The sequence below is a fragment of the Manihot esculenta genome, chromosome 4 (genome assembly GCF_001659605.2).
Source record: "Manihot esculenta cultivar AM560-2 chromosome 4, M.esculenta_v8, whole genome shotgun sequence".
NCBI lineage: Eukaryota > Viridiplantae > Streptophyta > Magnoliopsida > Malpighiales > Euphorbiaceae > Manihot > Manihot esculenta.
Window position 1 is genome coordinate 4,401,061 of NC_035164.2, and position 10,919 is coordinate 4,411,979.

General features: G+C 38.0%; 2 protein-coding genes across 2 annotated transcripts; one reads left to right on the forward strand and one right to left on the reverse strand.

The window, feature by feature from the left end:
• The first annotated feature begins 341 nt into the window (after positions 1-341).
• On the forward strand, positions 342-3,200 carry LOC110613768 (putative E3 ubiquitin-protein ligase XBAT31). Its single transcript, XM_021755064.2, has 8 exons — positions 342-670; positions 827-886; positions 1,006-1,077; positions 1,175-1,296; positions 1,393-1,533; positions 1,618-1,725; positions 1,883-2,141; positions 2,523-3,200. Exons 1-8 carry the CDS (start codon positions 491-493, stop codon positions 2,919-2,921), a joined length of 1,341 nt encoding a protein of 446 aa, XP_021610756.1. The 5' UTR covers positions 342-490; the 3' UTR covers positions 2,922-3,200.
• A 1,768-nt stretch (positions 3,201-4,968) lies between these two features.
• LOC110613244 (uncharacterized protein At3g17950) lies at positions 4,969-7,021 on the reverse strand. Its single transcript, XM_021754281.2, has 3 exons — positions 6,780-7,021; positions 6,381-6,530; positions 4,969-5,516 (listed from the first exon to the last, which is right to left on the reverse strand). The coding sequence occupies exons 1-3, from the start codon at positions 6,789-6,791 to the stop codon at positions 5,040-5,042; spliced, it is 639 nt and encodes a 212-aa protein (XP_021609973.1). The 5' UTR covers positions 6,792-7,021; the 3' UTR covers positions 4,969-5,039.
• Between the last annotated feature and the right edge of the window lie 3,898 nt (positions 7,022-10,919).

Sequence of the window (10,919 nt, forward strand, 5' to 3'; positions counted from 1 at the left end):
CCAAAATACTTCCAAATAATCAACTACCTAATGGTAATTAACAACTATATTTTACTGATCACAAATCCAACGGTGAAACAAAAACACTATTGAGTTTCAACGCTCGAGATCAATCGGAGGCTCAGCTTTGGACAAGAAACGAAAGTTACTGTTACATGGAATCTAAAAATGCCCGAACAGAGATCTGACTGCTGCCCGTGCTCACACATAGTTACTGACACGGTCACTCTTCGGGCAGCTCCAAACTCCAATGGTAATGACTTTCTCTCTCTACGAAACACTGAAAAGTCTCTCTCTAGACTTGTCCCTACAAGGGAGTTGCCAGTACTACTTAAAGATGGGAACTTTTTCTCATTAGGCGAACGCGGAGACAGCCAGCCAACCACAGAGAAGGTGGCGGAGGACAGTGGTTCACCGCTTCTCCGGTGACGCCGGATTCAAGTGGCTAAGCCAAGTGGATAGCCAGTTTTAGGGAGAGTGAGAGTAGAGAATGGGTCAGGGACTCAGTTGTGCAGCAACTCAAGAACATGGGTTCTTCAGTGCAGTCCAGTCTGGTGATTTGGACGCTGTAAAAACTATGCTCGAGAGAGACCCATCTCTTATTCACCAAACCACTGCTTATGATCGCCAATCTGCACTCCATATTGCTGCTGCTAATGGCCGGATCGAGGTGGGTTTCTTGGTTTCTGGGTGTTTGTAATTGAATTCTGGTGTTTTTGTGTGGACTCGTGGGTTTTTGTTTCGGCGGATAATGTTCAGTGTTCTTCTTGAGACTTTATTTCCTTTGCTTATGCTTAATGGTTTTCTTTTTTTGCGTGATTCCTAGATTTTATCTATGATTTTGGAGCGATCTGTGGATCCAGATGTTGTGAATCGTCACAAACAGGTAATTTTTTCTTATTGTTTGTGAATTGGGAATTCTCATTTTTTCGGAATTGCTGATCTTGTGATTTACCTTTCATTGCCTTTGTTACTAACGATGATTGTGATTTTGTTGATTTTTAGACTCCGCTTATGCTGGCTGCAATGCATGGCAAGATTGCTTGTTTGATAAAGCTAATCGAAGCAGGAGCAAATGTATGTCAAATATGGAAATTAAAGTCCCATATCTTCTTTGTAGATGTTAGCTAATTAATTTGGTTATTAATGAGGCTAATCTTTGTGATCTAATCAGATTTTAAAGTTTGATTCACTTCATGAAAGAACTTGCTTGCACTATGCTGCTTACTACGGCCATTCTGATTGCCTTCAAGCTGTTCTCTCTGCTGCTCAATCTAGCCATGTTGCTGTGTCTTGGTAACAATCATTTTTCTCCCCCAAAGATTGATCAAGTTTTCGCTCTTTTTTTATCTTTAGTTGGTAATTAGGCCTTATTAACTTCTTTAAATCTAGGGGATATGCACGGTTTGTGAATATTAGAGATGGTAGGGGAGCTGCGCCATTGCATTTAGCAGCCCGTCAAAGACGGCCGCAATGTGTACGCATCTTGTTAGACAATGGAGCTCTTGTCTGTGCTTCAACCGGCGGATATGGGTAATGATTAAACCGATTTTTTTGCCTCCTCTGTTGTATGAGGATTGGAATTGTCTTGTTTGATTGATATATTGCTGCTTACAGTTGCCCAGGGAGCACTCCTCTTCATCTGGCAGCCAGGGGAGGATCTCTTGATTGCATCCGCGAATTGCTGGCATGGGGTGCTGATCGTATTCAAAGAGATGCGTCCGGGTATAGCTCAATCTTCTGCACATAATTTTGCCTAATATTGGCTGAAAAAGAATAATTTGTTTGCATTTCTTACATCCTTTGATGATAGTCCATTTTTATACCACCAAAAACATCTGGTTTTGCAATGATAGATACTGATACAATCATCCATATGCAGGAGAATACCTTATCTAGTTGCCCTGAAGCATAAGCATGGAGCTTGTGCAGCCCTACTAAATCCTTCTGCAACCGAGCCTCTTGTCTGGCCATCACCTTTAAAGTTCATTAGTGAGCTTAATCAGGAGGCTAAAGCTCTGCTAGAACGCGCCTTAATGGACGCAAACAAGGAGAGGGAGAAGAACATCTTGAAGGGAACTGCTTATTCACTTCCATCTCCATCACATTCCGATTCTGGGGCAGATGACAATATATCTGAGGTAAAAGCTTTCAAAATACGGCTTTCGTTTTCAAATATGCAACTGAAAGAAACTCTTTACTCTCTTTCTTTTTGTGGGGGTAGAAGCACATAGTTCTTCTGGTGCAGACTGAATATTAGTGTTTTGAATTGTTGGATTGTGATTGGTCAACCAAAGTTTCGAACTTGTTCTTAAGTTCATTACCATATTTCAGAGTTCTCATGGTAGATTTATCTTTTATTTAGTAGCTGGGTCCTTTTAATGCTACTCTCTATAAATAAAATACAATCTAGTCCAAGTTAAGTCGGTTTTTAAAAGCTATGCTATGCCTTATGATCTGAAATATATTGGAAAGTATGGAACTAATTGAGTCTGCATTTGATGCACCATTATGTAATGCAGGCGAGCGATACAGAGGTCTGCTGCATATGTTTCGAGCAAGTTTGCACAATTGAAGTGCAAGACTGTGGTCACCAGATGTGTGCACAATGCACACTAGCACTATGCTGCCACAACAAACCAAACCCAACAACCGCATGCTTAAACCCTCCAGTTTGCCCGTTTTGTCGAAGCTCCATTGTCCGCCTAGTGGTTGCTAAAGTCAAGGACAGTGAGGATGCGGATCTGGACATTGGAGACATTGGTTCGCCAAAGATGAGAAAGGCAAGGAAGTCACGAAACTTCAGTAGCGAGGAAAGTAGCAGCTTCAAGGGCTTGTCAGGGATGAGTCCGTTTGGAAAAATGGGCGGCCGAGGCTCAGGAAGAATCGCTGCAGAAAACGAACGGGTCGATAAACCTTGATACTTTATAGCATTTGGCAATCAAAGATTCCAAGTAGCAATCAAGGATTCCTCTACTTGTGCTCCAAAGAAGTGCAAAAACATCAAAGGAATCCACGTCGGTGCCGATCCAGTTAGTATATATACATATAACTATATAGGAGAGGTTCATTTCCTTTAGTAGATTTGAGGAATAAGTTGCAGGATTGGGTTGGTAAGCTTGGTACTAGAGTTGCTGTGGGTTATATTGTTGTAATCTTTTATTCACTTGAGATTGAAGGAGCATTTGTTATTATTTTTAGGCTCTTGTTAGTCACCTCAATTGTTGAAACATAGAAAATTCTTTTCTTTCTTCCATGTCTAATAGCATTTAAAGCTCTTATAGGCCAGATTAGGAAGGCTTGAACTCGAGCCATTAATCTAGAGAAGGCTTGAACTCGAGATATTCGAAATTAAGAGTGAATCTGCGTATTTTGAAAAAAAAAAACAAGGGCTTGTGGATGGGGTGGGGCCCTAGGCCTTCTGAACAAGAAACTAGGACAAGTGGAAGAGATGGTGGGCTCTACAAATAAGAAGAAAAGCCTCATGACAAGCAGACTGACCTAACTTGGTAAGGAGGGGCCCAGTGATGGGTGATTTTTTGTTTTTTATATGTTTGGTAATAACTAATAAACGGAGTTTGGGAGTTTGCACAAAGTAGCAACTGCAGATCTCCGTGTCCAAATAGCCATACACTGCTTTTCTTTCTTATCTCTTTATCATCTTACCATTCTTTCCTGATGTGACACCGTTTTGGTCGTGTTTACTCGAAGGAAATTCATTTTATTTTTTATTTATCTGATATTTATTTTTCTTTAATTAATTAGTCAAAGTTCATGACTTATATAAAAAATATTTTCTATTTTGCTTTTTTATTATTATTGAGATTTCATTTTCTTGCTTTTCGTATAAAACGGGGCGAAGTCTTCCTTCTTCCTTTGAAAATAATTAAATGTCTTTGTTTAATTAAATCAAGAAATTGGTACCACTGAGTCAAAGATTATCACTACTATTCATTTTTGGACTAATCTAAATATAATAATACAGCAAAATATCTACAACAACCAGACATTTTCATGAATTTTTTTTATTTAAATTATGAAAAATTTTCCAATCATATCATGGGAAAGTTTCAGAATTTCTCACATGAACCTGATGGATATGCCAAATGATCCACCAATCACAGGCATTTTTCTCTCTGGATTATTCTATTTTGTCTGTAAAATAATATAGGATTATGAAAATTAGAGTAATTAAATGGGGGTAAATGATAATTCAGCCAAATTAAGGAGTATTTGTTAAAATTTAAAAAATTTAAATATTGTCATTGGTGGAGAAAAATTCTTGAGTATTAATTTGAAATTTTAGAAACGAAGCGAAAAATTAAAAAAAAATCATGAATTATTAAAAGTTTTATTTGTTTTTTAAGAATTAATTAAAATTATTGTTGATTTTGAGGACTGATTTTTGCCTATCCCAACAAAAATAGTTATTAAAAAACCCAAAGCAATTTCTTCTTTGAAACTCCCAATACCCAATTCCCCTTGGAATCTGTAATTGGGGTTTGATGACTTTGTCTAAATTTTGAAACCACCATTGACATTTCTTCTAGATTAGTTTGAACCACTTGGATTGAAAACCCTAGATTTTTACCTATTTGGCTATTTGGGTCAATTGCTTGTAATAAGAAGCTACCCATTCTTTATAAAAGCTATTTGCTGATGGGAAATTTACCAAGTGGGCCATGTATTCATGACATTAGAGCATAGCCATTGCTGTTGTTGACCATAGTCCATATCCTGAGGGAGTTGTCCTCTACTCGGTTGAATGTAAAGATCTCAAAACATTTTAATGTATTTTTCAGAATTGAAAGGCTAACTAATACGTTTAATGACTAAAAAATAAATTTCTTTAAAGTTATTTAGAAAAAAAAGTTCTTCTTTATGAGTTCATTGTCATGAAATATATATATATATATATATATATGAGACCTTGGTATTAAGACAAACCAAAAGAATTGAAAGTTTAGCTTCAGTTCACTATCAAGGACATGAAATTAAATCATTAATAAAAGAAACAAAAGTTTGGACAAGCCTAGTTCCTAAGAGCTTTGTCCACACATGCAAGAAAATAGGACAGGAATTCCATGTCCATTATTACCATGCTCTAATCCTCCATTTCTTCTGTTTTCAGTATCAGTCTCATGAGAACTAACTCTAGGAGGAGCAACTCTGCCATTAACAAAGAGTGAATTAGGTTCTGTGAATGGCTGAACTAGGGAAAGTTCATCAGGTTCAAAAATATTAGGGCTTTGATTCCTTCTACATTCATTAGCTGCTCTTCTCTCCACAGCAAGAAAGTGGGCAAGAGAAGGAGGATTGTTCACAATTTGAGCATCAGTTGAGTCTCTTGAACATAAAGAGAAAATCCATGTTTTGGGTTTTTTATTGCTCTTCTTGTCTTTTAATACTTCTACTTTCCTAACTCTTGATGATTTCCTGGAGAGCTCCAATATGTTAGAGACGCCGATAAGGCTCCCGAGTGTAATGCTTCTGTCATGGAAGAAAGATCCCGTTGACTGAAAAAAAAGAAAGAAAGAAAAAGAAAACATCAAATTTTAATATGCTAAGACATCCAAGAAATGGTAAGGTTGGAGAATTCTCAAGTTCTATAAAATGAGGTTTCTTAAGTGCTGTTAATAGAGTCTTATGTTTTAGCTTCATTTCTCTCTTTTGGGCAGCTTCTGACCTTCAACACATTCATTGTAGTTTCCTTTTGTATGAGAAATCCATTTATGCATTACATGTTTTCTAAGACCTCCTATGCTTCATTTCTACTATTAACAAAACTTGTGAGCTTAAAATGAATGGTTAATATGCAGAACAGTACAATCTGAATCAACTACTGTTTGAATGAGTTGTTTAGGCCCACATCATTCAGACAATTATGTACTAATGTATACTTGGAATTATCAATATAAAGCAAAACTAGGATGTTTTTTTCTTTGAAGCCAAAAATCAAGGAGCAGTTCATCAGACCCAAGTTCTGAAGTGCTTGTGCATTGAATTGATAAAGGCACTAAATAATTGTGGGTGCATTAGCAAACAAAAAAGATCAACAATGTCAAAGCCATTATACTTCATGAATTGTGGGGTTCATTATAAACCCATTAAGAAAAAAAAAATTTGATTTAATGCCCGATTATTTCATTAAGCTCAAGAAGACCCACATTCAATTTCAAGTTAAAATCCCAGAATCACCATGGCATGAACCAAACAAACCAGAAGAAACAAAAACAATGTACAATCTAATAATGTCATATATGTATTATTGGGTACTAAAATCCTCAATTGAAACTCAAAAGATTAAAAGGGTAATGATTAATGAGAATGTAGGTACCAAAATCATAAAAACTTACAGAAAATTTATGAAATCTACTGACCTCTGTGTCTAAATCCGATGAAGAATCTGTTGATGAAGTTGGAGAACCAGTGAGTAAAGTGTTAAAAGATACTGATCCAGAAAATTCACCATTTCTAGGTAACCCAACTCTCACATTCAAGGGCTGCAAACCCAGAGGCCACCCTTCATCCTACAATCAAATCAGCAAATAATCAAAACCCTTCAACATCATGAACAGAAAAATTAAAAATACAGAAGATTATTGTACTATCAATCTGAAACGATAACGATGTGACAAGGGAAAATTATAGCAAAAGAACACATACCCATTTCAGAAACTCACTGAAAAAAGCTAAAAGAAAAGGAAAATAAAAAAAAATCTAAGGGACAACCCATGAGGGATAATACAAAATAGAAAAAAAGAAGACAAAATAAATACCTGTTGAGCCATAAACTTAGCAGCAGAAGGAGTTGGGATTCATATATATATATATGCTTTCCTTTGATTGAGCTTAGTAGAAGAAGAAGTCACAATGAGGTTAGTTCAGGTCCCAGATGTGAAAGCTAGAAGTGTCATTACGTTGATGGCTTCTTTTTCTCTGGAAGATAACTGCTGTTTGATGATAGATTCTGAGAGGGTGAGATGGGTGAATTAGGTCTATGCAAGTGAAGAGAGTAATTAATACATATTTTTTTTATTTATAAAATTAAATTGCTATAATAAAATAAAATTCCAAAAATTAAATCAAATTCTAATATATGAAAACACAAACTCTCAATTTTTTTAAAAAAGAATTTCTCCAATTTATTATTATTAAGGTTGGAGGGGACCCCAAAAACATTACTCTATGAGGGCCTGAAAATCTTGGCATTCCCCACCGAAAACTTCCATCAAAAAGTTAAAAGGCCATATAAATTGGGAAAGACTAGGAAAGATGGCCATCATGAATTCATCCTAAAAATTTATATGAGGAAAAATTACTGTTTAACCCTCAATTGTATTGAAATTAATAATTAAAAATTATATTTTATTTATTATATTAATATTTTTTAATATTATTTGATATTCTGAAATTTAAAGAAGTAGAATTATAAAATGTGTAATCTTAATTTGGAGTGTAATACCCGGCTAGATTCCGGCATCGGAATCTCTACCTTTCGGCGGAATCTCCGTTAGAATCTAGAATTTCTGAAGATGCCAGAGGCTTCTAGAGGGGTAAAATGTGTTTTCTAAAAGGGTTTTTACTGATTTCATGGTTTTAAATGAAAAAGAATTGAGTTTTGAAAAGAAAAGAAAAGACCAAGGAGGCGTTTACCAGGTTCGGCCGCCGAAAGTGAAGTTCGGCCTCCGAACATGGAAAGGGCTTCGGGAGCGCCTTTGGCCTCCGAAAACTTTGTTTAAACGAGCCAAGGTTCGGCCGCCGAACCTTAAGTTCGGCCGCCGAACATGCATGAGTTTAGGGGGCACGTTAGGCTGCCGAAGGTGGTTCAGCAGGCCACCTATAAAAGCCCCTCAGATCAGAAATGGGCGAGTTTTCTCCCCATTCTCGAGCTCAGGTGAGTTTTTGTCCTCCCTTGGCCGTTTTTATGTTTTTCTTCATCTCCTTCATATTTTCATGAGTTTTATGGCTGTTTTGAAGAGTTTTCAAGCTTAGATCAAGTTTTGGGAACTTGGAGACCCAAGGAATTGGTTTCTTCCATCTCCAAGTTAGAGCTCGCACAAACTCTCGATCTTCAAGAGGTAAGTGTGGATCTATGCTTTCATTTACGTTTCATGAAGTTTTAAGTAAGTTTTAAGAGGTTTTGATGGTTGAGTATGGGTAAATATGCATGTTAGGCTTTATGTGGGTTTTTATGCAAATGTATGTTTATATTTGTTTATGTGATGATATGTAGGAGGTTTAAGCTAGTCTATGCATGTGGAAGTGAGTATGCATGATGGGGAGAGAGTATGTGAGGATTTGGTTGTTTTGATGGTTTTGGCTTATGTGAGTCATAAGCTATCTATGTATGTTTTTGTTGTTGTTTTTGGAGTTTAATCTAGTTGTTTAAGCTCCTTTGTGCATGGTTAAAGGTTTATGCATGTTTTGGTTAAGCTGGGTGCTTGTTTTGGGGTGTTGGAAGGTTTGGGAGGCTTTAATGCATGAGAAGCTGAGTTCTGCCCTTCTGGGAAGAACTCAGGTTCGGCCGCCGAAAGTAGTTTCGGCCGCCGAAAGTAGTTTCGGCCGCCGAACCTGCCTTTGGATGCATGGTTTGGCCGCCTAACCTTGCCCCCGAAAGTTGAGTTTTGGCTTGAAAGCAGACTTTCGGCCGCCGAAGGAAGGATTCGGCCGCCGAAGGAAGGATTCGGCCGCCGAAAGTGCCCGAGTTTCGTCTCTGGAGAGAGGGTTCGGCCGCCGAAGGTGCCGCCGAAAGTGCCCTGTCCAGCCTTTTCAAGGTTGTTTTCTATGCATGTTTAAGTGATGTTTTAGAGGGTTTTTGGGGAGTTGTTTAGAGTGTGTTTGGCACCTCATTCGAGTCCACCTGTGTAGGATTGGACCCGAGGGACCGAGGAGGCCAGCAGTGTTAGCAGTTGCAGAGTCAGTCCAGCGTCTGCCAGAGGTGAGTAGAACTAACTTAATCTTTTATTTTATGAAATCAAATGCCTAAAGCATGCTCATGCATCATGTTTATATGTAATAGGTTGATTGCACTAGTTACACGAATATGAAGCATTGCATTATTTACTGTTGATGGAGATTGGACCAAGGACGACCCCACTAGCCCTAGAGATGTTGTGAGACCTGGCCGGGCCAGGCATACATATACAGTTGTTGTAAGACCTGGCCGGGCCAGGCATACGAAGGTTGTGAGACCCGGCCGGGCCGGGCATACTGAGACTGGAAGGGATGTTTTGGGGTTAGGTCCAATCCGTGATATGAATTGTTTGTGCTGTGGCGCATTTCATGAAAGCATGTAATTAATGAACTGTTTTCCTTGTTTCTACTCACTGGGCTTTTTAGCTCACCCCTCTCCCCTAACCCCAGTTTTGCAGGACAGAGGTAGGCCGGGAAGTCTCAAGAGTAAAGGTTTTGCTTATGTAATAGTATTAGATTAGTACTTTTAGTGTGGACATGTATTATACATTGATAGAATGTAATGTAAAGTTAAGTGGAGTTATGTTTATGGATTAGTACTGTGCTTGGCCCTAAGACTTGGTTAGTCCCTTTTTAGTACATGATGTATGTATGGTTTATTGTTGAGTTGTGTTTGAACTAAACTTGTGGCATGTGTTGTTTACCATGCTAGAGTATGTTGAGGACCCTAGTGGAGGTCTTATGTTTGTGGTTTGATACATGCACAGGTTAGGTTCTAGTTCTTTGGATGTGACTCCGGCTTGATGTATGTTATGTTGACCCAGCTAGAGTTTTGTTGAGGGCTCTAGTAGGGGGTTCTTTATGTTTTCAGTTATGTTGCATACAGGTCAAGCTCGGTATTTACATCAGATGTTATAGTTTTTATGTTAAAGTTTTGATCATGTATGGGATTTGACCAGGTGATAGGAGGTATGTTTGGCTTGCTACGGGTCCCGGCGGCCTTAAGCCGATCTGGATCCTAGCGCCGGTGGCGGTTCGGGCCATTATAGAGGGGTATCGGTTTCCGGGTCGTTACATGGAGGGTCACTTTTCTTTTTTTTGTTTTATTTCTTTTTTTCTTATCTCTAGTGATTTATAAGTGCTATCCTATTACAGTGTTATCTGTTTTTGACACGCGAAACTATATGTACCGGTGTATTTGTCTGTTCATCTTTGTCAAACGGCCATTTAATTCTCTTCCGACGTGTGTAGTGATAGGACCGCAGTATAGCTGGACCTGTTCTCCTGTTTTCCGTCACATCATATGAGTTAGGCTACCTTCTAGCAGGTTCGGGCCTTTAGACAGCTCGACTTACCTTAGACGCGAGTTGAACATGAAATTAACGGATTGAACTGTTTAATGGGCTCTAATAGACTTTGAGACTGTTTTTCTGGAGCTCGACTTTAGTCCGGACGCTAACGGCAATCATTATTTAAGTATTTGCTATTTATTAAGAACGTGACACTATGAAAAAAGAAAATGAGGGCATTTATGATGAGGTTAGGGGCTTTGGAGGATCCAATGAACAATGAAGGGCAAGAAAATGGAGATGTACACTTTTTTTAAAGCTATTTGATGTGGTGGATAGCAATATGGCAAACAATTGGGGAAAAGTCTCATGGCCTCAATGAGTATGTATATCTTCTCCATAGGTCCACATTCCACAAGCCAATTTTTGTTGTCTATTGTGACATAGCCCAAGCTTTTCTTTTCTTTTATTATTGTGTCACAGACACATGGGAGCCACATGATCAAAATGAATTGCTGATTTCACCATTTCAATGATCTTGATCATGACCTTGTTGTAAAGTAATTTCAAGAAAAAAAAAAAAAAAGATAAAATTATTCTCCTCTCCACCCACCCCAATATCATAAAAATTCTTCACTCTCAATGCTTTCCCAATTTGATGGGTATTGAGAGGGGAAGGAATTCTTCAAACCCTCATAATGTTTTTTTTTTTTT

What these genes read in the sequence shown, in the direction of transcription:
- LOC110613768 (XM_021755064.2), top strand. Translation starts at nt 491, where the DNA reads ATGGGTCAGGGACTCAGTTGTGCAGCAACTCAAGAACATGGGTTCTTC. An exon ending in TTGTGAATCGTCACAAACAG is followed by an intron (nt 887 to 1,005) that starts GTAATTTTTTCT and finishes GTTGATTTTTAG; the next exon opens with ACTCCGCTTATGCTGGCTGC. An exon ending in CAGATGACAATATATCTGAG is followed by an intron (nt 2,142 to 2,522) that starts GTAAAAGCTTTC and finishes TATGTAATGCAG; the next exon opens with GCGAGCGATACAGAGGTCTG.
- LOC110613244 (XM_021754281.2), bottom strand. An exon ending in CATCGGATTTAGACACAGAG is followed by an intron (nt 5,517 to 6,380) that starts GTCAGTAGATTT and finishes CTTTTTTTTCAG; the next exon opens with TCAACGGGATCTTTCTTCCA.